At 40.1% G+C, this 21,699-nt stretch overlaps 7 protein-coding genes across 17 annotated transcripts; 3 read left to right on the forward strand and 4 right to left on the reverse strand.

Annotated features, from left to right (window-relative positions):
• Positions 1 to 98: 98 nt before the first annotated feature.
• LOC105689907 lies at positions 99 to 3,265 on the forward strand. Of its 2 annotated transcripts, none has more exons than XM_012407284.3 (5): positions 99 to 437; positions 509 to 599; positions 686 to 914; positions 1,005 to 1,093; positions 2,977 to 3,265. In XM_012407284.3, exons 1-5 carry the CDS (start codon positions 248 to 250, stop codon positions 3,011 to 3,013), a joined length of 636 nt encoding a protein of 211 aa, XP_012262707.2. In that variant the 5' UTR covers positions 99 to 247; the 3' UTR covers positions 3,014 to 3,265. The 2 variants fall into 2 exon arrangements, with proteins under 2 accessions (XP_012262707.2, XP_048508556.1); XM_048652599.1 differs by lacking the exon at positions 2,977 to 3,265 and adding an exon at positions 1,191 to 1,331.
• LOC105689756 (intraflagellar transport protein 81 homolog) lies at positions 1,158 to 4,305 on the reverse strand. Of its 4 annotated transcripts, none has more exons than XM_048652578.1 (12): positions 4,179 to 4,305; positions 3,932 to 4,134; positions 3,709 to 3,854; positions 3,519 to 3,630; positions 3,281 to 3,397; positions 3,008 to 3,220; positions 2,658 to 2,936; positions 2,263 to 2,577; positions 1,783 to 2,157; positions 1,618 to 1,698; positions 1,369 to 1,532; positions 1,158 to 1,301 (listed from the first exon to the last, which is right to left on the reverse strand). In XM_048652578.1, exons 2-12 carry the CDS (start codon positions 4,034 to 4,036, stop codon positions 1,205 to 1,207), a joined length of 2,004 nt encoding a protein of 667 aa, XP_048508535.1. In that variant the 5' UTR covers positions 4,037 to 4,134; positions 4,179 to 4,305; the 3' UTR covers positions 1,158 to 1,204. The 4 variants fall into 4 exon arrangements, with proteins under 4 accessions (XP_048508535.1, XP_020710232.2, XP_048508537.1 ...); XM_020854573.2 differs by lacking the exon at positions 4,179 to 4,305 and having other exon boundaries at positions 1,783 to 1,931; positions 2,004 to 2,157; positions 3,932 to 4,170; XM_048652580.1 differs by lacking the exon at positions 4,179 to 4,305 and having other exon boundaries at positions 1,783 to 1,931; positions 2,004 to 2,157; positions 2,263 to 2,556; positions 2,631 to 2,936; positions 3,932 to 4,170.
• On the reverse strand, positions 4,297 to 6,910 carry LOC105689909 (probable tRNA (guanine(26)-N(2))-dimethyltransferase). Of its 3 annotated transcripts, none has more exons than XM_048652583.1 (9): positions 6,775 to 6,910; positions 6,513 to 6,660; positions 6,141 to 6,449; positions 5,850 to 6,072; positions 5,451 to 5,744; positions 5,201 to 5,368; positions 4,947 to 5,105; positions 4,686 to 4,876; positions 4,297 to 4,605 (listed from the first exon to the last, which is right to left on the reverse strand). In XM_048652583.1, the coding sequence occupies exons 2-9, from the start codon at positions 6,647 to 6,649 to the stop codon at positions 4,422 to 4,424; spliced, it is 1,665 nt and encodes a 554-aa protein (XP_048508540.1). In that variant the 5' UTR covers positions 6,650 to 6,660; positions 6,775 to 6,910; the 3' UTR covers positions 4,297 to 4,421. The 3 variants fall into 3 exon arrangements, with proteins under 3 accessions (XP_048508540.1, XP_012262711.2, XP_012262710.2); XM_012407288.4 differs by having other exon boundaries at positions 6,513 to 6,671; positions 6,764 to 6,905; XM_012407287.4 differs by having other exon boundaries at positions 6,764 to 6,904.
• Positions 6,911 to 7,013: 103 nt separating this feature from the next.
• Positions 7,014 to 8,111, forward strand: LOC105689911 (alpha-ketoglutarate-dependent dioxygenase alkB homolog 7, mitochondrial). Its single transcript, XM_012407292.3, has 4 exons — positions 7,014 to 7,337; positions 7,407 to 7,580; positions 7,705 to 7,832; positions 7,914 to 8,111. Exons 1-4 carry the CDS (start codon positions 7,089 to 7,091, stop codon positions 8,041 to 8,043), a joined length of 681 nt encoding a protein of 226 aa, XP_012262715.1. The 5' UTR covers positions 7,014 to 7,088; the 3' UTR covers positions 8,044 to 8,111.
• LOC105689910 (transcription elongation factor S-II) lies at positions 8,101 to 10,478 on the reverse strand. Of its 3 annotated transcripts, none has more exons than XM_012407289.3 (5): positions 10,406 to 10,478; positions 10,227 to 10,300; positions 9,708 to 9,885; positions 9,266 to 9,630; positions 8,101 to 9,156 (listed from the first exon to the last, which is right to left on the reverse strand). In XM_012407289.3, exons 2-5 carry the CDS (start codon positions 10,293 to 10,295, stop codon positions 8,821 to 8,823), a joined length of 948 nt encoding a protein of 315 aa, XP_012262712.2. In that variant the 5' UTR covers positions 10,296 to 10,300; positions 10,406 to 10,478; the 3' UTR covers positions 8,101 to 8,820. The 3 variants fall into 3 exon arrangements, with proteins under 3 accessions (XP_012262712.2, XP_048508551.1, XP_012262714.2); XM_048652594.1 differs by having other exon boundaries at positions 8,101 to 8,389; positions 8,812 to 9,156; positions 10,227 to 10,454; XM_012407291.3 differs by having other exon boundaries at positions 10,216 to 10,459.
• A 116-nt stretch (positions 10,479 to 10,594) lies between these two features.
• On the forward strand, positions 10,595 to 13,146 carry LOC105689856 (GPI transamidase component PIG-T). Its single transcript, XM_012407193.3, has 8 exons — positions 10,595 to 10,928; positions 11,084 to 11,258; positions 11,341 to 11,572; positions 11,658 to 11,825; positions 11,937 to 12,234; positions 12,328 to 12,480; positions 12,550 to 12,796; positions 12,884 to 13,146. Exons 1-8 carry the CDS (start codon positions 10,745 to 10,747, stop codon positions 13,122 to 13,124), a joined length of 1,698 nt encoding a protein of 565 aa, XP_012262616.2. The 5' UTR covers positions 10,595 to 10,744; the 3' UTR covers positions 13,125 to 13,146.
• Positions 13,147 to 13,264: 118 nt separating this feature from the next.
• LOC105689855 (CD109 antigen-like) lies at positions 13,265 to 21,651 on the reverse strand. 3 transcript variants are annotated; one of them, XM_020854572.2, is made up of 29 exons: positions 21,504 to 21,651; positions 21,221 to 21,350; positions 20,934 to 21,012; positions 20,476 to 20,668; positions 20,165 to 20,392; positions 19,834 to 20,084; positions 19,565 to 19,723; positions 19,298 to 19,469; positions 19,025 to 19,216; positions 18,843 to 18,944; positions 18,625 to 18,755; positions 18,429 to 18,549; positions 18,141 to 18,284; positions 17,942 to 18,061; positions 17,802 to 17,856; positions 16,796 to 17,018; positions 16,523 to 16,640; positions 16,263 to 16,449; positions 16,027 to 16,187; positions 15,821 to 15,959; positions 15,631 to 15,749; positions 15,426 to 15,565; positions 15,135 to 15,354; positions 14,680 to 15,057; positions 14,444 to 14,596; positions 14,194 to 14,369; positions 13,935 to 14,106; positions 13,758 to 13,860; positions 13,265 to 13,694 (listed from the first exon to the last, which is right to left on the reverse strand). In XM_020854572.2, exons 3-29 carry the CDS (start codon positions 20,996 to 20,998, stop codon positions 13,480 to 13,482), a joined length of 4,437 nt encoding a protein of 1,478 aa, XP_020710231.2. In that variant the 5' UTR covers positions 20,999 to 21,012; positions 21,221 to 21,350; positions 21,504 to 21,651; the 3' UTR covers positions 13,265 to 13,479. The 3 variants fall into 3 exon arrangements, with proteins under 3 accessions (XP_020710231.2, XP_012262613.2, XP_012262615.2); XM_012407190.3 differs by lacking the exon at positions 21,504 to 21,651 and having other exon boundaries at positions 21,221 to 21,497; XM_012407192.3 differs by lacking the exons at positions 16,796 to 17,018; positions 21,504 to 21,651 and adding an exon at positions 17,393 to 17,540 and having other exon boundaries at positions 21,221 to 21,497.
• Positions 21,652 to 21,699: the final 48 nt, after the last annotated feature.

Raw genomic sequence — 21,699 nt, forward strand, 5'->3', positions numbered from 1 at the left:
CCTCATTCGTTTTCACGTTGAGTTCTGTTTGGGTTTCTGTTTGGATCTTAGTACTCCACACGCCATCTTATGGCGTCACTCTACATCTATGGGTGATTTTTAAAAATCTTCAGTCAACGGTGATGGTTACCTAGACCATTTGAAGCAAAACACCGTTGCAAACTTTAAAGTTTAGAACATGATCGTTTGTCGCTGAGAACAGAGGAATCCGTTAAAAGAACTATTATTTGCGAATACCTATAGCGTTATGTCAAATCCCGGCGTTTTGGATTTAACAGAGTATCGAATTAACAACGAAGATCCTTTAGGGCTCACTAACCAAACCGCAATCTTAATATGCGGGATGGGCGCCAAGGAACTTCTTCCAAAAATGAGAGACAAGAATATATCGACAGAAGTTCTTGCCGACTTGACAATTGATGACCTGAAACTACTCGGTAGCCTCACATCTGTTTGTGTCTGCGATTTGAGGTATGCGCCAATTGATCTTAACTTACTTCTGTCGCAGGTGCTACTCCCGAGCTCGCAGATCATATGTCCAAACAAATATCTCCATTAGCAAAGCGATTACGTCGTCCCACCATAACATCCCAGAAAAGGTATGCCGAATCTGTTATTAATTACAGCACTAATGAAGGAAGGAAAGATAATGGTCAGCACCCTTTCAATTACATTTCATCCACAGATTGGATGAGCTTTCTAATGCTCTTGTAAACAGCAACAAGCATCTTGCTCTACTGCACGCTTTCATTGCCTATGCTAGACTACGGATGGAAAAGGCATCCATAGACTCATTTATTGAACGTGATCAAAACTTGTACAGTAGCCAGGCTTTGGAAATGGCCATTGAGGCCACGATTTGTGAAATCCACGATGCCAGATCAGCTCTGAAAAATTTGGAACTATTTTTGATGGTATGGAAATTCTTTGCCATACTACTCAATGAAAAACGGAGTAATGCAGGTAAGAATCCCAATGGTAAATTGTGCCATTCTTTTTTTCAGGGTGAAACTACCTCAAAGAGTCCAGCTCGTTACGCACAGTTTGCTGCATTTAGTACTGTGGCACTTATCGCCTGTTTAGTATTAAAGAAGTACGTATGATATCGTAGATTTCTCAGTATTTTGGAATTTTGGAATGAAAAATAAACCGTCACATGGTTTGAAATGGCTGATTTAATTACCGAATAGATCATCCAGTTTTATCACTGCAAAATAAGAGTCTCAGCGCCCTGTCCTCGCACCACGACACCGTCTCTTCGTTTGTTATCTTCAGCGCATTGCAGCTTGCACTCATAAATTCTGAAACAAAATTATTTAGGATTGTTACAGCCATGAACATTACATCTTATTCAAAGTACTTTCTTACGATATCAAGTCATTCCATAGACGCATCTGAGCTTCGCTAGTAATAGTCTGCTGCTTGATCGTTTCTTCTTCGTTCTTAGCAATGCTAAGTTTTTTCTCTTCTGTCTGAATAGCTTCGTTTAGTTCATCTCTCAAAGTCGGTCCACCGCCAGGACTCGCGTAGCGCTGTTTAACAATTTAAAATCAGCGTCGCCATTTTAGTCTAAAGTTTTATAATTAGCTGTAACAGAACCATGATAAAACTACTTGCTCTCATTTCATGTTGAATCTTCTCTTGATCTATCTTCAATTTTGAGACATCTGTACGTAGCTGCTTAGCCTCTGCTACTTCCTATGGTATCAAGCGATAAAGAATTAGGAGTCTTCATAGACGAATAGAATCTTATAAAATTTATAGGGCCACTAGAAGAATTACGGCTTCTATTCTACTGCGTAAAAAATTCAATTCTGTGGATAACGTAGCAATAGAATTTTCGAAGTTGGCTTCTATTGAACGATGACTCTTCTCTGCTCTGCTATGTTGCTCATCCAACTCCTGAGCTCTCTGCCTGAGTGGTCTTAATTCTGCAGAACAAATTTTTAAGAAACATAAATTATCAACATTGACGGCGGATTGTTGACGACTGTATGACGTACCATTGAGAAGTATTACAAGCTGTGCCCTCAATTCGGAAATGTGCCCTGCTAATTCTGCATTAGCGGTAGTAGCATTTTCGGCTGTGAATCCATCTGGTAAAGTCTTTGCTGCTTTGGTCGTTGCTGAGTTGACATCAGACTTGACGTGACTTAGCTAGTTAGAGTGAAAGATTTTATTTGTTGTGAAAAAGCGAACCTATGTTCAGTTTCTATAAAAAAATTCATAAACAAAAACTGGTTATAAACGGCCAACTCTTACCTTTGTCTCTAAAATACGTAGACTGCGATTGAGCACCCCACTTTCTGCTCTGAGACCAGCCAGTTCTGCTCTCCGCTGTTTGTAAAGAGCACTCCTAGCTCTGAGATGAGCAACGTACCGTTTTAAATCTTCGCCCCTGGGTGTCGGCTCCTCGGCCAGTTGCCGTGCTTCCTCCCTTTTCTCGGTCACACGAACACTCAACTCTTCTAGGGTCTCTTCTGATCTTTTAAGCTTGTCTAATATAGTTCGCTTCATTCCAGCAACAGCTGCTGCCTGTTGCCTGAATGGTGCCATCTTATCTGTGCCTGCGGTAGCCTTCAAGACGGAAAATAAAACCAGTTTGCTACAGCATCGTGTTATGTTTTTACTCTGGAAAGATCATTCTCTTTCAATACCTTTTTTTCAGCTAAAGTTTGTACTTCCCGCGCAGCAACGTCCAACCGATTTCTGAATGCAAGTATATCGTCAGGTCCCAATTGTGGAGACCTGGTGACCAACTTCAGTGCATTAACATGAGCTTTCTTATCAGCTATTTCTGCAGGCAATCTTTCTCTTGTCATAACCATTTGCACAGTTACTTCTTCGGACAAGCGTTGTATTAATTTTGCAGGGGTGAGTGTTACCCCAGCTTCCTTCAAATTGTACAGCTCGCGTTCAGCCCTTTGTAGGGAAGACTAATAGCGTGGAAATTATTGAAAAAGAATTAATTTTCAGAAGGAGTGAGTACCACGGATGTAGAACTCACCTGTAACGTGGCGATCGATTCTTGCTGTTGCTGTTTTTGCAATGCCAATTCGCGCTCCCTGTCCCTTTCAACTCTCAGCTTCCTTGCAACTTGGAGGAGCTGCGGCGCACTCTCTGCTCTCACCCGCATCTTCTCAACTCTACCAAGTATCACCTCTCGCTCTTTCTCCATTGCTTCTAGGTCTGTCTTCAGCTCCGCAGCAGCTTCTCCACCCTTTTGTAAACATGTTATACCCAATAAACGTAAGTGTAATTAAAATCGTCTAAATTCTACCTTTTTGCCAGATTCCCGCTCTTTGTGAATTACTTTGAACTCTTCGACCAATCTCCCATACTGCTCATACAATCCTGTTAATTCAGGATCACCCATGTACTCTGCAGGTATCTCCACCTGCAAGCATAGTCATTATACAGTATATTCGTGTCACAGCAGTTAGTAAAAATCAATTCATAACATTCAAGGCATAGACAGATTTTTCAATAGAGAACAAACGTGGTGACTTTTTGACAACCTTTACAAGAAACCGAGCAAGGTACGCTCTTTGTCTCACAATATCCATGTTTGACAACAACCATTTTAGGACTGCGTGAATAGCTTGTGGCTCGCCTTTCACCAATTCTTGCCTGTGGATAAATATAAGGTTACTATCCATTCATACACTTTTTTGAGATTGATTCATCCCTGATAGTTCAATGAATTACCTAAACAATGTAGGATCACCCTGGGGTTGATATTTTAGAATTCTGAGCGCTGAAAAGATGCGGATAGAACTCTGCTCAGGTGTTTCAATTCTGATATCATGCGGCGGCCCATCTTGCTGAATATCCGCCAAAACGTCGCTTAGAACCTATTGAAAATTTAAAAACCTTGCACGGATTAATTTAGGTTCTTTAACATGTAACTTATACTAGTAAGATTTTACACCTGCAATAGATCCTGAGAGGTCAGAGCGTCGAAGGAAATCAAATTGTACTTTCTATTCAAAACTTTGTTCAGTTCGGTAGTGATGAATTTAATGTCTTCACTCATTTTTCACGTTATGTTGTACGTACTATGGATAGCAAGAACAACTGGATCATTTCTGTTGTGATCGCGTTACCATGGTGACCGTGGTCAGCCAGCACAATCGTTGAGTGTAGATAGGAATCCTATCTACACTCAACGGCACAATTTACCCTACAGGTAAAAGTGCTGCAAAAATGCACTAATATATATCGCGAAGTTGACTCATTTGAATTCGCACGTTGCGATGAAGGAAAGAGCGCGATTTGACTGAAAAATATCTATTGTTTCTTTTTGTTTCTTTTTTTTTTATTTTTAAAAAGTTTATTCACAGCTCGTGAAAAATATCATGTAGTTCAATCTGTTATATACAGGCTGGATCTCTTGGTAATGTTAATAATACGTTCCTTAATTAGTCTCTTTTCAACTGTTTCTGCGGAGATGGTGTCGTCAAATCATCTTCTGAGATACCTCTTTCCTGCAAGTCAATGGGTTGAACGAGTTCAGCTTCATTTGTGGATGGATTGGACTGTCTTTTTTTGGAGTGCTTATTCTGATTTTTTTTTTTTTTCAATATTGAATCCTTTGTTTGCACCCTGGAATAGTTATTCCTATCACGTTACTAATGAAACTTGTGAAGCTTCCATATCATCTTTGAAAAGACTTTCTCACGTACATTGTTGTGGACTTTGTACCAGGCCCCCAATACGCTGTAGGATTTTCTTGAAACCTCGACAATCCCTTCTGCCTGGATAGTGGATTGGCAAGAGGATGCGGTGCGAAAGATATCTCCCTTGTGGACTCTGAAGTTAAAATAGCAAGTGCTGGGCTGTCGGGCTCAAACCGTTCCCTTTTTGCAGGATGCAGCTGTAACATGAACAAGCCAGTCATAAATGGCGAGATATTCACATCATATCTAAATATGAATTGAACGCACTTTCTCCCATGCGCGTACTACATCCCATATCACTTCGTTCGGGGCATCAGTTTTTACCGAAGTCTTATGAGCGTGGGAAATCGAGACCTTGTAACCAGCGTTCAACAATGCTGATCTAAAACTCACCATTGAGGGGGTTTCGCACCTCACAATGGACATCTAAATATGGAACAAAGAATGAAGGATTAATTCGAACATCAATGGATCTTGAATTATCAAAATCATTGGTACAGCGCTAATGGGCATTCCATTACCAAACGATCCAGTACATAGTACAACGGCGTCTCTAGTTCCTCGTGAATCACATTTAGCACGCCCTCAATCCTTTTTCTAGTTCCAAGCTCCATGTCTTCAATAGCACAAAGTAAATCAGATACAAAGGGCTGATGGTGAAGTGGGCCAAGCCAGATTGGGCCACCGATCTAAATGACGGAAGAGTTTCAATGAGTTATAATCTAATAATCAGTAAGATTATACAGATCACTCATGATTAACTTTGCTTACATGGTGTTTATGATAACAATGCTTGCAGAGCTTATCAACTGGTGGCCCACTTGGTAGGGCGTACTTTTTGTTAGACTTTGTTATACTTAGAGGTTGAATTGTTACACTTTCACATCCGACGCACTGATAAACCAGCCCAAGCTTAGTTGCGACTCCTTTGCAGACAATCTGTCCAGTATAAACCCTTACAACTACCCTAATGTAAAAATCTACGCTAAGCGAAAGTACCGGCTCTATGTAACGACCATAACGTCCGGCGTGAGCTGAAATGTGCTGCAGCAATATCCGCAGTGCCTGAAAATCAAATTTTATGTTGCACTAGCCAGAAGTTAAGATGAGAAAAGACAAAAATATTTCTATTGCGTGTTTGGTGACATGAAAATGCTACAAAAAACTTACTATTTCATGACATGACTTCGACTTTAATGAAATAGCACCGTATTTAACATGACAGGTTTCTGGCGAGTTCCCTGCAAGAACTGCCATGTCTGTTGCTGTGACAAGTAGCAAACCGCCTTCGGAAACGCACTGCACAGCTGCGTCAAGAAAAATGGATGGGCAACCGTAGGGGTCCAAGTCAATGGCATCAAATCGAACCCTCCTGTGAGAGTACATTACCATCCTGTAAAGTATCAATGGTGTTACCGTCCTATTCAATTCAGTTGTTGAGTGTAATAATGGAAATCTTACGTTGCATCATCATGGCTGGTTGTCACAATGCCCCCAATGTTATTGTGTAGAACATTTTTCTTTATGCTTTCCACTGCTGTTGCCGATATATCATTGGCAATGATTTTTCTCACATAAGGAACCTCCTTGGCATATCTTATGCTCCGCAATCCTGTGGCAGAGAGGGCCTCCAAAATTGAGATACCATTATTGACACTACCCTCAATGCATGGTTCTTGAAGAGCCCTTTCTGCCGGCAGTCCATGCTGGCCTGAATCCTTCAAATTAGCTTCATGTTTCTCTTTTGCGAATAGTGAAAGAACGGCAATACTGTGAATAAAGATTGCACGTGATGCAATTAAAGCAACAAAGATATGTAAAACAGATAACTACCTGATGTCTCTGTTAAACTCTTGCACTGGATTGTAGAAGACTTTGGTACCGTCAACTAATATTTCTGCCTTTCCTTCTCTGACAACATCTGGTTTATTCTCCGCAGGGTGAGAATCCTCAAGGGACTTACTATCCATTGATTTCTTCTCTGAAAAACGGCTGGGAAGAATGAACGAAATTCAAAGATATCCTTGGATCTCGGAATAGTGCGGGAACATGAGATGTTTACGATTCTAGGTTATCGTACTCACGTGAAACGTACATACGTATGTACAACTTGCGGCCGTGAACGGAATAAACAATTCCTCAACGCGCGATTTAGCACATTGAAAGCCGTCATTTCTTCTTAACGTGAACCCGGTAACTTGTCAAAAGTTGTAGATCAAAGGAAAAATTCCTCATTCTCGCGATTGCAGAGTTCCATTTCAAATTTCGATAAAGACTTAACCTTTCGTTTGTCACAAAACTGATCAGGAACATCCACCCTGAATTCGTTTCTGTCTACTCTGTAAGAAACGAGGACGTACGTTTTTGCCCACTGAGTATTCGGACGGTTTTAAAATAAAGGGAAAAGAGATGCTGGGGGGATTAATGACGGTACTGAGGGGTAGCATACCTCGAACCACAAGTTCTTTTCAAAGATTAACCTCGCTCTCAGCATCTTCCAAATCGGCATCTAATTTCCCAAAAGACTGGGCTGCAGACCTATCCGCTACTATGCAGGTCTTTCCAGACTTCATAACTTTGGAAGAGGAGGAATCACTACTGCAAGAGATAGAGCCATACATGAAGAAGCTAAGATACGAGTTTTCGCATTGGGATGATGTAAGTCTCGACTTCTCCAATTTTGTTTGCCTTAGCTGTTGTCTCCCAATTATTTGAACTCTTGTCCAGGCTATCCATGGATATAGAGAGACAGAAAAATCCGCATGGAACAAGGAAAATTCGTCTATCATAGCCAGAGTACAAATGAAAGCTTTTCCTCCAGGAGCCTCACTTCTAGGGCATGTTCATGTTCTGGACCTTGCAGCTGAGGGAAAAATAAAACCTCATGTGGATAGCGTCAGGGTAGGAGTTGCTGAATGGTGATGGTTGTGTATGTCCTAAATTGGTGTGCGTGCTGCTAGATTCCTGGAAAAATCAACCTTTATTTTTATTTGTAGGCGAAATTATTTATTTTTCAAATTTCCAGTTTTGTGGGGATACAATAGCCGGACTGAGTCTACTCAGCGATTGCGTTATGCGTCTTAGAATGTGTGAACATGACAATGAATGTGTCAAAGATTTTCTGCTCCCTCAGAGATCGCTATACATAATGAGGTATCACCTGTATTCTTGAATAATCACATTTGCCAAAGGGCGAATGTTAGATGCAAAATTTTAATATAAACTTGTTTTCAGTGGCACTGCCAGGTATAACTACAACCATGAAGTATTAGGCTCTGAGGAATCAGTGTTCCAAGGTAATAAGATCCCCAGATTCCGTAGAATATCTGTGATATGCAGAAGCGAACCTGATGATTCAAACTAGTCTCTGGTGAATCAGAAGTGTGATACCAAATGTGTACATATTTGCAAATAAAAATTATTTCTGTGCTACATATTTATTTATTTTCAAATTTTCAAATGGATGAACTCGCACCGTTAATAACTGTGCTAAATTTCCGAGAGTCAAGCTCTCATGGGAACAAATCCAGAAATCGTTTTAGTTGATCAGTCAGGTTTATTTAGATAGTATTATTCTTATTTAGAGATGCTTAGAAGTAGAGATAGTTTTTGTATCTTACTTACTGTTGCATAATCGATCGGTACAATACCCAGGACGTGAAATTTATTTCTTTCAAGCTGACAGATGCTGATACAGATACATTGACGACCTGGCAATTCAAAATACATTTACAGCGAATCAAAAAACATAGTTTCCTCGTTTTCTGTGATTCAGCACTCGCCTGCTATGTTACACACAAACAATATATTATCGTGATTGCTCGACAAATCGAAAAACATGATTACGATTAGTTTCAAAAAGAAACAGTGGCGTGAGGACAAACACAAAACAATAGTTGGGGATACGCGGAAATTTGACAAATTCTTTGCATCATTGCCCTCGATTTAAGGGAATGTGCATGACCAGGAAATCAATGTCGTTTACGAATAAATGAATTGTAGAACCAGTTATTCGCAAGTGGCAAGTGCTGCTGATATTCAGCAACCATAATTCTACCATGCCACATTCTGATAAGCTGAAAGTTTCTTGGAAAATATATTTGTTAAAAAGATAAAAGTGGCGATGCAGTACCGAATTATTTCAGCAGAACTTCCATCTGTTTCCACATTCGTTACAGAGGACAAATGTGGTCATAGGTTCATCAGCCGATCTTGTCTGAACTTGGTTGTAGGTGCAATTCCGTTTCTTGCATTTTCCACACTTCAACAGACTTGTCTTAGTTCCCTGGACAGTAGCTAGCTGCGCATCATTTATAGCCTCTTTCTTGAATTGCTCTCTTAACTGCTTTATCTCGTCACTTGCCATCTCTTCCGCTGTCATTACAGCCAGACGACCGGGCGTAATTGCACCCACCAAGAAATTCGTTCTCAGAGTCGGGTTTTTTGCATCCCTCAAATTTGCAACTCTACTGCGTATCTGTAGGATCAGAACAACACATCAGCAACTACTTTTTGACAAAACATTATTGCTTTCACCACGGTATTGTTTCAAACATAGATAACACATGAATTAGAAAATGTCTCACTCGGTTCTTGTATCTGTTATCAGTATTTCTGAACTCAGCATAGATCGCCTCCTCCAATTCTTCAGCAAGCTCCTCAGGGGTAGCACACCCTTCGATTGCGCCTCCATCAACCCGCAGTGCAGCAGCCAATAATTCTCTACACTTTAATCTTACTGCATCTGTAGTGGTTGCCGCTGGAAAGGATGCTTGCTTCCTCTGTGAATCCTTACTACCACTTTTATCTTCCCGTGACTTTGAATCTCCGCTATCAGTGATATCTGGTTTTTCCTTTTTCGGATCCCCTTCTTCTTTCACCTTGTCCACCTTTTCGTCCTTTTTTTTGGAGCTGCTAGATGAACTTGATTCCTTGCCATCTTTGTTGGGTCCTTAAGAAGCAAGTATATTACTGCAAAATTTACCTAATCCAAGATTGAGTAATCGCTGATTTCAGCATTCTGCTCACCGGATAAGAACTTCTTCCAGTTTTTGATCAGTGTTTTTGACAGGGCAATAACTTCGTCGTCCTTGCTCGACTTTCTCAGTGCATTCACGGTCATACCTATTCTTGTTTTAGTCAATAGCTCCAAGTTTACTCGCAGCTTTTGTAGTACCTTTAAGAGTTCCAAGGCCTGCTCCTGCCCCTATAAATGTAATTGATTAATGTGAATTTGCGAGCTATACACTAGAAACGCCAGCAATGAAAAACGACGAAGACGCGGCCGTAGAGCGGAAAGAACTACCCGCGCATATTTTTGGGCAGGGGGTAACCGAGATCGAACATGCGAGTGACAACCGCAGATTCAGGCTAGAGGATACAGCTCAATGGATGAGGATATCACAGACGTCGAAGTAATACCGCCCAATCTTAAATGGGAGGGTGTCCAGTTACGAAACGAGAGGAACTACTCGAAAAGCGGTTAGAATCGGAGGAATCGGGACAACAAGGAGAGCCTCGTCTGGAATTTACTCACTGCAGACTCACCGTCCCGTCGCCGCTCGACATTTTATTCAGCTTCTTCTGAATTCTCAGTACTTCCTCTTCGGCACTCATTTTTACTAGAGAATATTCAACAGCGTCTTATCACCACTTGATATTCACAGCCGGCCGTTTTCTTCTCTAGTGTTTATATAAAGCACACGCGAAAGAATCGAAATACTCACCTACGGACGCGGCCACAACAAACTAAAAAAATCGACCAACGTAGCGCGTAGCGGCCACAGGACTGTCCGACACTGTGGCCCGACCCCAACATCGAGGGAGTTTCGAATTTCGAACGCAAATTGTTGTGTGGAGCCACAAGATGTTTTAAATTTTGCCCACTACAAAAAGTTATGAGTGTCAGGGGAGCGGGCCAGTTAGGAGTATCGGCATAGAGCTTTTTGAATAGTGTATTTAAAGTTCTATGTGCAAGGGTCACCGATGGGAAACTGGTATTTAATCTGAAAGACTGAAAAATAATTACTGAGGTGTTACGCGTATTTTCGCGAACTTCATTAGTAATGCACATTTTGTACGGCTTGATATCAACGGTTATTGGGGTGATAAGTTTCGTTCAATGCATTCCCAACTCCATAAAAGACGAGTTCAATGAAGAACTAATGCTTAAGCCGCTCCCCAGCGGACACGTTTACGCACATTTTCAATTTACAACTATTTGGGAAGCTGACATCGAACTTGAAACATGTAAAATTTTTCAATCATCTTTACGCTATTTGCTATACAAGAATTATCGAATGTTCACTAACCTACTGTTAGAAGCACTGATCACTTGGGCCCTGTCATCCCAATCATTATTAGGTATTAATTAATCGAATCTATGAACGTCATTCTTTTACCAGTCCAGCATGCACATCTGTTTCCCCGTGGTCTGGGTGAAATAATTGGACGTCACAATGTCAGAGAGCTTCATGTCAGTTTAACAGAAGGATTATGGCGTTACGAAAAATGGGGATATCCCTTTCATGACGCAGGTTCTGGTGCAGAAGTTTATGCGTGGTTCAACAACGATGTAAAGTAAGATTCCTAATTAGGTAAAAAGTCACACTTATACATTGTTTCATAGAATGTTAAAGAGTGGTTCACATCTTTGCTTCAGGATTGACGAAAATTGGATAAGCCTTACCAATGCGCTCGCAGGCTTGTTATGTGCCTCCTTGAATTTCGTGGACATATCAAATAGCCTTATGCCTGAGTTTACATTTCGACCTGACGGCGTTGTCCATCAAATAGTGAACTCCAGTCTACTTCGTTATTCCTCTTTACCAAGAGAGATAGTCTGCACAGAAAATTTGACTCCTTTTAAAAAATTGCTCCCCTGCGACTCTAAGGTTTTATATAACAATGTTATATCAAACTTTCAAACCGTCTATCAAACAAAATTCCCATCTAACTGAAGCTTATTTCATTCATCAGAAAGGTCTTGCAACTCTTCTGAATTCCGCGTACATCCACAACACAAACTACCATTCGATTGGAGTGCATGTTAGACCAATATGTGGGAACGCTGCTTGTAACAAACCATCCATAGAGCTTCAACAAACAATTTCACTTGTCTACGATACCATGACTAGTGACTCGCAGGTATTCATTGACCACATAGTTTTGTATGCTATTTGTACTTGAGAGTCAATACGAGGGAAAAATTGATTCACGCTCCTGTCTCAATAACATTTGTTCATAATTTATCATTAGGACTGGTCTATACGTAAACTATTTGGCCTGGGGTTGAGAAGTGCTTGTCCGCTGGCAAGCTTGAGTCGTATCTATGTGGATGTGACAAACAACGAAACATCTCATTCTTATCAGCTAGTCCCTCCGCCATCAGAAACTCTGATCAGCCTACGAGGGGGTCAGGAAAATAAGATCGCTATGTACGATGTGAGGTCTCACTCAGCTACTGGGATGTTTAATATCGCAGTTGTGCACACAAAGGCCAAAGTTTACGGGGTGCAAGTTCCACCGATGCTCTTTGCCAACAGATATATAGTCGGTGAGTCCTTAGAACAGCTGAGGTGACTTTATGTTCAATTGGTAACTAAGTGTTTGTTTCTACAAATTATGGAATCACCCTTAACTTTTGTAGGATATGGCCAAGAGAGGGGTGGGCTCGTTACAAAACTCCACAACAACTATTGGAAGCCACTGGATGTCGTTCTCCTCGAAAATATTCCCTGGTTCATTCCCGTCTATATTCATACCATAAAAATTAAGTGCCAGGGAAAACTATTGCAACCTCGTAAGTAAAATCGATTTTTATTTTTTATTTGTCAACCGACGTCGCTAATAAAATTCCTCCTCAATTTAGTCATCAGGCGCTATGTGCCTGGCAAAGAACGAGAACGTCCTTATTATCTGGAGCTAGTCCTTCGTTTGCCGGCTCGTTCTGTAACAGAGTTCTCTATAGAACTAGATTACCTATTCTTAAAATGGCAGGAATATCCTCCTGATGCAAATCATGGCTTCTACATGGGCCCCGCGATCATCACTTCTATGTTACCTGCTGCCAGAAATTATACTGCCTTGCCCCAGGATGGAACCACTATTACCTCAAGGTGCGTCTATAATTTACTTGGAGTCGTCCTGTTTTAACAATTGTCTTTATTTTAGTTTACGAACTAATATATTTCTTTTAACTGTAGCTTCAATGCCTCTAGAGATGGTTACCTGGTGCAGTTGCGTACTGAAATTTTACTGGTCAGTTTGCCTACGCCGGACTTCAGTATGCCTTACAATGTTATTTGCCTGGCATGTACAGCGGTAGCATTAGCATTCGGGCCTCTTCACAATATCACCACCAAAAGGTTGGTTCTCAAGCCTTTAAAAAAGAACAAACTAATGTCGTATATTAGAGAGAAAATCTTTAAAAAAAAGACTGAATAAAATCCACATACAGTTCAATGAATCAGCATTCGGAATTCTTTCTTTCTAAAAACATGCACATATGTAGGTATGATAGTTCGTTCAGTGTTATACATTCCTCATAGTCCCATCTCGCAAAAGATCAAAATGCAATGGGGATGTCAACATGTAATTAAACTTTATTGTTAAACCACTCCGTTTATAATATATTTGTTTATTAATATCTAAAAAGGACAGATAAAAATGTTAATATCGAATGTCTTAACCACGACAAAGAGATTATTATACCTACTAAGCACTTTGGTTATTTTTGATCGTAATATACCATAACTCTGAGATTTTTATAACGGACGATACCCCGTCGTATCCCTAAAATTTAGTAAATAGTTGGAAGAATATTGATCAAAATGATAGAAAACAATGCCGCGACGAACGACAGCCTCAATTGCGTGCTGCCATCAGGTGCAGATCCGTCACTGCTATTCTTTCGATTTCCAATTGCTCCTTCACAGAAATTTTCGCAGTCTTCACCCTCGCAAATATCACACAGTGTGGCTACTCTTGGTTCATAAAAGACTCTCGCTCTTCTGCCTGGAATTTCAAATTAACATTGTCGAAATCCGAGTAACCGGGAATACTTACTCAAATACTTACTCGAATCATAATAATCGTAGATTGAAACCGGGACTGGCTTTTGCTTAGCAACCTTGTGCGTTCTGAACGCGGAAACCGTTGGGCAATATTCTTCTCTGACCATCTAAAATGGGCGATTGGATTATTATCAGCGTAACGGTAAAACAATTGTCTCAAATAAATTCATCAGAAACTTACCTTATCAAAATATAAAACGACCATAGTGTCTCCATTTTTAGTTTCCACGCGTTTAACATGCTGTGATATTTCCAAGCTCGGCAAAGAGTCTACATCGACTGTAAAACCGGACGGTAAACTAACTTCCATTACAGCCATGTTGCTCTCGTTTGCGTCTTTCGTTGCTACAAATCTAAGAGCGGGACGTAATTCAGACTGATTAGATACCATCTAAGTCGGAAAGCCAAGTCTAGTGGATCAAATATGAATTTCTTCCTACCCAGAGCAGATTGAAAGCTGCAAGTGATTTTCGTTAGAGTTTTTATCCACCTGTGGATCTAGGGTGAAAAGTGGCCAAGCACCTGTGACATTAAGATTGTAGTTGAAGGAAACCTGGATTATTGCAAACCCAGTTCCAGTGGCGTGTACATTAACTTGACGAGTTTTCCTGGGTAGCTGATCAAAGCGAACATTTCGGTGAGAAAAACAATAAGGACTTTTTTTTTACTATTCAAACGATTAATGCTCACCATATGTTTTTGGAGAATCATATTGTTTCCAGAATTGATGTTTATGGTGTTCTGTCCTCCTCCTTCGTAGGTAAAAGAGATTGAAAAGTCATTGTCTTTTGATGAAAGTTTCTCACCTAATTTCGCCAAGGCGTAAATTCCGATCACCGTGTCCTGTCAATAAAAATCCAATTATATAAAACAATACGACTGCAGAGTAGAGAATTTTGTGTGCTCAACTTTTTAAATCTACAAACCTGGGTGGAGGCAAATCCGCCATCTGAATTTCTCTGACTGACAAGCCACTTCATAATCGGTATTGCGTTAGCTACCATATTCCTCCTGAGGTATGTCAGCATTGCGTAAGATGTCATTTCCACATTGACAGAGCTAGGTAGCGAATACCAAGGGTTTTTGTTATCAGTCGGAACTGGTTTACCCCACCATTTGTAATCATCGCTTTGCATAGCCTTTGATTCTAATGCACTGAAGGCTTTATCTTCATCCGGATGCTTGGCCAAATTTAAGACGTAAGCGCAGATACTCAGTGAGTAGACGTCATCCAAGCCCTCCAAATTGCGAGATATGTAATCCACGCCTTTGTTGATAGTGTTTCGATATTCCTCCACGTAATCCTAGTGATGAAGCATATAGCATCAACTCAGGGCTTTGGATATTCCTGTGGTTTTCCCTAAGAATTTAATTTGCCTACCTGATTTTCCAGGAAGGCAATCAGAGTGAATGCGGTGAGAGCAAGGCCTTTTGCAGCTCCACCCTGCATATCACGATGGCTCACTTTTCCAACTTCTGGAAAACTGCCATTGGGTGCTTGGTTAGCGGTGAGCCACATTAGTGCCTCTTTTATTATCCGATCCTCGATCGTTATGTGCTCTCTAGCCTGTCCGAAGGACTTGGCCACAAATGCCGTCAGCCTGCAATGAGTTGAACATATCATAATTGATAAACACGATGCAATACCCTTTGGGATTGTAATTCAACCCACCATGTACTTCCGCTAGCATCAGATGAACCAAACGCGCTGAAAGAGCCGTCTTCGTGGCGATAAGTCAATTCCTGTTGGTAGCCAATTTCTAGATATTTAAGAGCCTTGCTCTGAACTGCTTGCGTTAATTGGTTGGTACTCTGTCAGAAAAATAGAAGATTTTTTATAGAGATAATTAATAAAACATTGGGCGTTGTAATCCTACCTTGAGATAGTTAATGACTACTATGTTGGGCACAAAGTTGAGCATGTTTTGCTCACCACATCCAAATGGCATCTTAATTAAATTAGCGAGATTGGGTATACTTGGTCCCAAAATATCCCCTAAAATAATTAATTGAGTAGTACAGTATTTGTTGGGCCACTTAATTCTAATATGCACAATGATTTCTCACCAACTGCAGAGACTTCGATGTGTTCTGATCCTACCACAGCATTTTTTGGTATGTCCACTGTGAAGTTTGTGTCAAATGACTTTAAATTTCTCAAATCGACGAATATTGCTTTATTTCTATACTGGATTTCCCCTTCAGCCTGAAAATCATAACATCGTACAAATCCTTCCAATTAAATATAATTTGAATATCAATGGTTATTTCACCTTGACTAATAGCCTGTCTTCTATGCTATCTCCGGCCAAAGGACTAGTTGCAGTAGCTTTGATGATAATGTATCCCAGGTCTCTGGGAATAATCATGAAAGAAACCGATGATCCAGAATTTGCCTTGACCTCAATTCTTTTTTTCCGGTAAAGTTCCAGTTCTATTCAGAATCAAATGTTGGATTTTGTATGGTAGTCAATAGCTGCACTTTGATGAATTTTTAATTGATACTCACTCGGGGTGTCATGGACCTCGTTAGATATTTCAGCAAACTCAAATTGTCCAGCATTTTCTAACACTACCTCTGCCGTTACATCCTTGTCCAAGTAGTTAAAGACTACAATTGGTATTGCAACTATCTCACCACGTATAATAGAGTACGGTAGATTCAGAGATATGAAAAATGGTTGGAAGACTTTTAACTGAAACACAGAGAAAGAAAATTCCAGTTGTTACTTCGATTTAGCTACCGGTTGTAGAATCGGTGATGCAAACCTTTCTGGGAGCTTCGATAAGTCCAAGCCCATAAACTGAGTCAACAGAAAATGCTGTGAGAACCCAAGAAGTAATTGTGTCAGGAACAGATCGTCGTAGGACAGTTTTTCCATCAGGCCTGTTATTAGAGAAGTTGATTTTAAATTTTGTGAGACCAAACACGAGGTTGATGATTTTATAAATTGCAAAGAACATAACATATTCATGGGTACGTATCGACGGTATGTTAATACGTACGCAAGCGTGCAAGAAGGAATAGTATTGAATAAATACCCTGAAGAAAAATTTGCGAAAAGCCAGGTGTTTAAGATGTCATGCATTGGGAAAACACGGGGCTTGTTCCATACAGGAGTTGGGATGCGAGAGAAGGCGTAGGGACCTGCCAATGGTGGTCTGGTCGCTATTCTGTACGTTACCGGTGGGCCGAGGTCTGGCCTTAGCGTAGATGCACCAGGGTGGAACCCCTCTATTCTACCACCAAGTATTCCTGGCCGCCCTGCAATCCAACTCCAACGATGTATTTTGGTAATATTCCATTACTCCATGCGCAGACCGACACCCCAATAATAATAATACCAATAATAATAATAGTTCTCTTAACTATACGCTATTTTAATCAATTAAGCCAATTGTTATTGGTTGTTGAAAGTTATTGAGCTGTTAGCCAAGTGTTTTCCATAACCGTAAGCATAGCTTTCCCCTAAATTTTTTCTTGTTGTAAGATTTTAGCATTGGTAAAATGATCCTTCCTTCCATGAAATTGGACGAAACACGGATTATACGTGATGAGATGAGAATAGTATTTGTAGGGTCGGAAAGATGTGATGCAAGACCTCGAACTTATAGAGTAATCAATCGGTAGTGGCATACCCAGCATCAAGCATTTGCCAAAGCCAGGTTTCAGGGAAGTTCTTGCGTACTTTCGGCTTCTCCGGTTGGACCGTTGCCAGGCTAGGTAGACTAACACTTGGAACAGCCATTTCAAACATCACTGCGTCCATTTCAGATCTGTAGTATACTAAGCAATACGGGCTGTGTTAGACAACGATTACAAAGTTAAAGTTTTTCAAGTTATTCTATCGCTTGGTAGTTACAGTTGGTAATATGCATACTTGACATGCAATGTCATGAATCGTCTCAGGCTATCTATGCTGATTTGAGAAACTATTCAAATAGGGGCTAAGGGAGAAACAACCTAGTATACATATTAGGTAGGGTCAGCTATTAATTGATGCATCCATTACGTAAAGCTTATTAACAGGTTCCAGAACAAACTTACTCATTGGAAAATTCTCGTGAACATAGCCATTTGTCAAAGCGAAAACTCCACTTTTCTGAAATCAGGTTATTCACCCATTAAACCTATCTCAATGCTTTATTCGTTGCAGTAACATTAGATTTTCAGAAATCTATACTTACATCGAAAACCTCATAAGCGGAAGATGAGCCGGGACTCCAAGCCATGCGACCAAAACTTGAGTCATCCAACGAAAACTCACTGTCCGTATCATACGATCTAAGCTCAGTCATTACTTGTTCCTGTAAATTATAATCAATCACTTCAATTAACTTGACCCCAAGTATTCGACATCATTATCAGTGTATTCATAAAACTGACGCGAGAAATATCGTTCCCAGATTTGAGAAGTATGGAACTTTGATCTACACCAAGAAGTCCTATGTACGAATTGGGCTTTGACGATATAATTAAATCGACGCTTCCTCCTGGTTTGGTTTCCTCCGGAATAGTCGTTACATCGACCTAAAAAACAAAGTTGAATTCGATTACTGATTTGCAGAATTGTGGGTCCTTTTATAGTTATAATTGCACGAGCTCCAAGTAGAAATCATAGTTTTCACTAGACCTATGACACCCACACACTGAAAAATTACAGCGATTACGTACGAAGTTTTGAAGGGTTCCATCTAGATGAACATCTAGAGCATCAGCAACAACTTCACCATCATCCCGCATGTAGTAAACCACAACATGAGCCGTAGGAGCCATTACATAAGTTGCGAGGAATCTAGAAGAGAAATCAAAGATTAGTTTTGTAAAACGAACTGATCCTGAAATTATTGGAGAAAAGTATCATTCTTACCTAAACTCAGCAACGGATCCGGTCACTTGAAATGAATCTGCGTTCAAGATATCTCCACGGCCTATGATTTCGTAGCTTAGATATTTTAAGGGGACAGTCGAATTTACTTGTATAACAACATCGCTATTGACCTGAAAACAAAAGTTCAGCCATGACTATTACTACTAACTGCGAGCTCCTATCTTAATCTTCTCATTGCGAGTAACTTATCTACACACCTTAGGCTTCTCTGTTTTTAGGATAGCTTGTATGTATGTCCCACTGGGAGAAACGGCTCGATGCGTTGCTAAAAACCATTCATGTAGATTCAAGTACTGCGCCTGTAAAAATAATCGCAATTCTTAAATCCGTATAAACGTAGACATTGTCCTGCCTGCATATAATAGTAGTTTCAATTTACCTCAATGTTTAATGGAGCTACTGATTCCTCGTCATTTAATGGCGGGTAAAAATCCAACTGTATCATCCCGTGTTCATCTAATTTTCTCGTTATGTTTGTGTAGTTTGCTTGATCGTAAGTAAAACCGTACGCGATATTCACCGGATTGATTTGGTCCTGAACAGGTGAGCCATCGTGGTACGCCAGTTTAAGCTACAATATCAAAAGTTCACTGTAATTTCAAGTCTTCTTTTCTTTATGTTTTTCTTTTCACGGACGAAATTTCGTACTCACAAACGCTGTATATTTCAAACCGGGCTTATAACTCTCTGCTGTTTTGATGAGTTCCATTGTATATTTATGCTTATGCAAAGTCATCTGCACGGAAGTATTTTGTCTGCGTCCAGTGAGCGCCTCTTCCACTGTAACTTCTAATTCTATAGACCTCTGAGATTCATCTGTGAGCCTGGAAATGTTTAAACGAATACATCAAACGTCTAAGCCTTTCAAAAATGTAAATCTCTTAGTTGGGTTGGTTGAAATAAGGAAAATCAAAATCACCTTAATTCTGAAACAATGTCAAAATCAACAACTGCTTTTCCGTCAATAGGAACGACTTTGCGAGCAGGAGATTGAAATATTGGTTGTATTACGCCAGAAAATATATCTGGATATGCAGTAATCGTAGCTTCTCCCTTTACAGGTTTGCCGTAAGTGTACCTGCAAACATTTATGTGATCGATGAAATTAACTGAAACGGTTTGCATGAGGTTACCAATATTTCCTTAACAAACTTTTCAGCAAATAAAAAGTAGTTCGTGCCTACTTACTTTGCTCGAATGGTAGCACTGATGGTTGAGGCCTTGAAAGTGGAGTGTTTTGGGACGTCAATGGTCACTTCGAACTTTGGCAGAACATATTCAGCAACTTGAAACTGCTTTTCAACCGTTTGGTCAAATATGTTTACAAATATTTTCCAATCCCCTAGCACAGGAGAGTCAGAGAGTTGCAGTTCTCCAGCAAAAACTCCTTTACTATCCAGGCGCTGTTTCCATTGTTTGACTCTATTACCTTGGCCATCCTATTTCATAAATATATTCTCATTCGATTATAGAAATACTATTTTTCTAAAGATGGTATAGAGAATTCCGGATTCATCACCGTTATGTACATATCCAGCTCAGCATTGCTTATTGTTGGACGCAATCTCGAGTCCAAGACAATCGTGCGAAAAAGAACCTTACTGCCTGGCTTGTAGACAGCTCTATCGGTCTGGATAAAGATGGAGTAACTCTTGTGGATATATCGCAGTTCCGTGGAGTTGTAGAATTTTATTCCAGAGATACCCTGTGCTACTAGCGTATATATACCAGGTATTGTATCTCCAATCTGTGAGAAGTTCCAAATTATTGAATCTGTGAAATTGGATTTGAGCACATAATATTATCGTTTTTCTCCATAAATTTCCAAACCTCCAGTTTGATGATCCTATTCTGATAGGGTTCAACAGTGACAGTCTGGGAGACATTAAACAAATCTCCAGACTCCAATTCACCGTTTAATTCAACATAAATGATAGAAGGTGCTGATATTGCAGTGGTGCTTATAGCCACATGGTATTCGGAGTTGGGTCTCACAATTTTGGGACCTACCACAGTATAATAGCTGCACGCAAAAAAAGGAAATAATAATAATGAATCAGTAATCAATAGAGGTAGTTGGTCAGAAACTAATTTGTAAAGAGATCCATGTTATATGAATATAGATTTAAAATATCCCCGCTAATACATCAATCTATCCTTCAGAAAATGGGTATTCCCAACTATTATTACACAACCCATGATGGAATCACATTTTATAATGATTGCATGGATTGTTGTCAGACTTCTTATTGATGGATATTTTTTTTTTGTAATGGAAATATACATACGGCGACGATGTCCCGGAACCAATTGTTATCAGTATTAACAATAACGGAGGCCATAACCAGTCCATTATCCTATTAAGCACTGAAAATTTAAAAAGTGATTTATTATTATTGATATCATTGTTGTTATGAATCTGAATATTGCCGTAGAAGGAGTTGTAGGATGTCTGACGGGATGCAATCATAATCTAAATCTAGCATGATTCTAGGAAAGCGGCTAAAGGTGAAGTCATACATTACTGCTCACAAATATTTTTGAAGAATTTTCTTCAATATCGACGTTAACTCACCTGGAGTAGGGGGACCAATTTTAATGTCTGATCTTCCAAATTCCGGTGACGCGACTTTCGCCGATTTTTGTGATGATGCGATCAGGAGAGAATTTTACGGTAAAATCGGTGCAAGGACATCCGATTAAGACTGTAATTTGAGAAAAACAGTTTGACAGGTACCACAGGAATATCGGAAAAATAATAAGGTGTATTGCGATCAGATTCGGCGATATGCGATGCACTAGGGAACTGGTTTGGTTCTGAAGAGGAAGAGCGGTTCGGTGCCAGGCTAGTACCGTACCAGTCAAGGTAGCGGGGCTTTTTCAGCCTTTTCTCTTTTCCTTTCGTCCCACCTGATTGTGAGTCTTTGCCTAGCGTACCTGGTTCCCCACTTTTCTATCTACGGCCGTTATTCGTTCAACGTCGTGGGGGTAATCATATCGGAATTCCCAGTCAATGCTGACGCAGATAATTGGGGGGTTAAATGCTTAATTGTT

The sequence above is a fragment of the Athalia rosae genome, chromosome 3, assembly GCF_917208135.1.
Source record: "Athalia rosae chromosome 3, iyAthRosa1.1, whole genome shotgun sequence".
NCBI lineage: Eukaryota > Metazoa > Arthropoda > Insecta > Hymenoptera > Athaliidae > Athalia > Athalia rosae.

Excerpts from the sequence above, each read along its gene's own strand:
- LOC105689911 (XM_012407292.3), top strand. The coding sequence starts at position 7,089 with ATGCTGGGGGGATTAATGACGGTACTGAGGGGTAGCATACCTCGAACC. Across the intron at positions 7,581-7,704 it reads CTCATGTGGATAGCGTCAGG|TTTTGTGGGGATACAATAGC; the intron begins GTAGGAGTTGCT and ends TCAAATTTCCAG. Across the intron at positions 7,833-7,913 it reads AGATCGCTATACATAATGAG|TGGCACTGCCAGGTATAACT; the intron begins GTATCACCTGTA and ends ACTTGTTTTCAG.
- LOC105689855 (XM_020854572.2), bottom strand. The coding sequence starts at position 20,998 with ATGGACTGGTTATGGCCTCCGTTATTGTTAATACTGATAACAATTGGT. Across the intron at positions 20,669-20,933 it reads GGTTCCGGGACATCGTCGCC|CTATTATACTGTGGTAGGTC; the intron begins GTATGTATATTT and ends TTTTGCGTGCAG. Across the intron at positions 20,393-20,475 it reads ATAGGATCATCAAACTGGAG|ATTGGAGATACAATACCTGG; the intron begins GTTTGGAAATTT and ends AACTTCTCACAG.
- LOC105689909 (XM_012407288.4), bottom strand. The coding sequence starts at position 6,852 with ATGACGGCTTTCAATGTGCTAAATCGCGCGTTGAGGAATTGTTTATTC. Across the intron at positions 6,672-6,763 it reads CATACGTATGTACGTTTCAC|CCGTTTTTCAGAGAAGAAAT; the intron begins GTGAGTACGATA and ends CATTCTTCCCAG. Across the intron at positions 5,106-5,200 it reads ACTATGTACTGGATCGTTTG|ATGTCCATTGTGAGGTGCGA; the intron begins GTAATGGAATGC and ends TTCCATATTTAG.
- LOC105689856 (XM_012407193.3), top strand. The coding sequence starts at position 10,745 with ATGCACATTTTGTACGGCTTGATATCAACGGTTATTGGGGTGATAAGT. Across the intron at positions 11,259-11,340 it reads TGGTTCAACAACGATGTAAA|GATTGACGAAAATTGGATAA; the intron begins GTAAGATTCCTA and ends TCTTTGCTTCAG. Across the intron at positions 12,797-12,883 it reads GGAACCACTATTACCTCAAG|CTTCAATGCCTCTAGAGATG; the intron begins GTGCGTCTATAA and ends TTTTAACTGTAG.
- LOC105689907 (XM_012407284.3), top strand. The coding sequence starts at position 248 with ATGTCAAATCCCGGCGTTTTGGATTTAACAGAGTATCGAATTAACAAC. Across the intron at positions 438-508 it reads TGATGACCTGAAACTACTCG|GTGCTACTCCCGAGCTCGCA; the intron begins GTAGCCTCACAT and ends CTTCTGTCGCAG. Across the intron at positions 600-685 it reads ACCATAACATCCCAGAAAAG|ATTGGATGAGCTTTCTAATG; the intron begins GTATGCCGAATC and ends TTTCATCCACAG.
- LOC105689756 (XM_048652578.1), bottom strand. The coding sequence starts at position 4,036 with ATGAGTGAAGACATTAAATTCATCACTACCGAACTGAACAAAGTTTTG. Across the intron at positions 3,398-3,518 it reads TTGCTCGGTTTCTTGTAAAG|GTGGAGATACCTGCAGAGTA; the intron begins GTTGTCAAAAAG and ends CTATGCTTGCAG. Across the intron at positions 2,937-3,007 it reads AATCGATCGCCACGTTACAG|TCTTCCCTACAAAGGGCTGA; the intron begins GTGAGTTCTACA and ends CCACGCTATTAG.
- LOC105689910 (XM_012407289.3), bottom strand. The coding sequence starts at position 10,295 with ATGAGTGCCGAAGAGGAAGTACTGAGAATTCAGAAGAAGCTGAATAAA. Across the intron at positions 9,886-10,226 it reads TGTCGAGCGGCGACGGGACG|GGGCAGGAGCAGGCCTTGGA; the intron begins GTGAGTCTGCAG and ends TTACATTTATAG. Across the intron at positions 9,631-9,707 it reads CTGGAAGAAGTTCTTATCCG|GACCCAACAAAGATGGCAAG; the intron begins GTGAGCAGAATG and ends TTGCTTCTTAAG.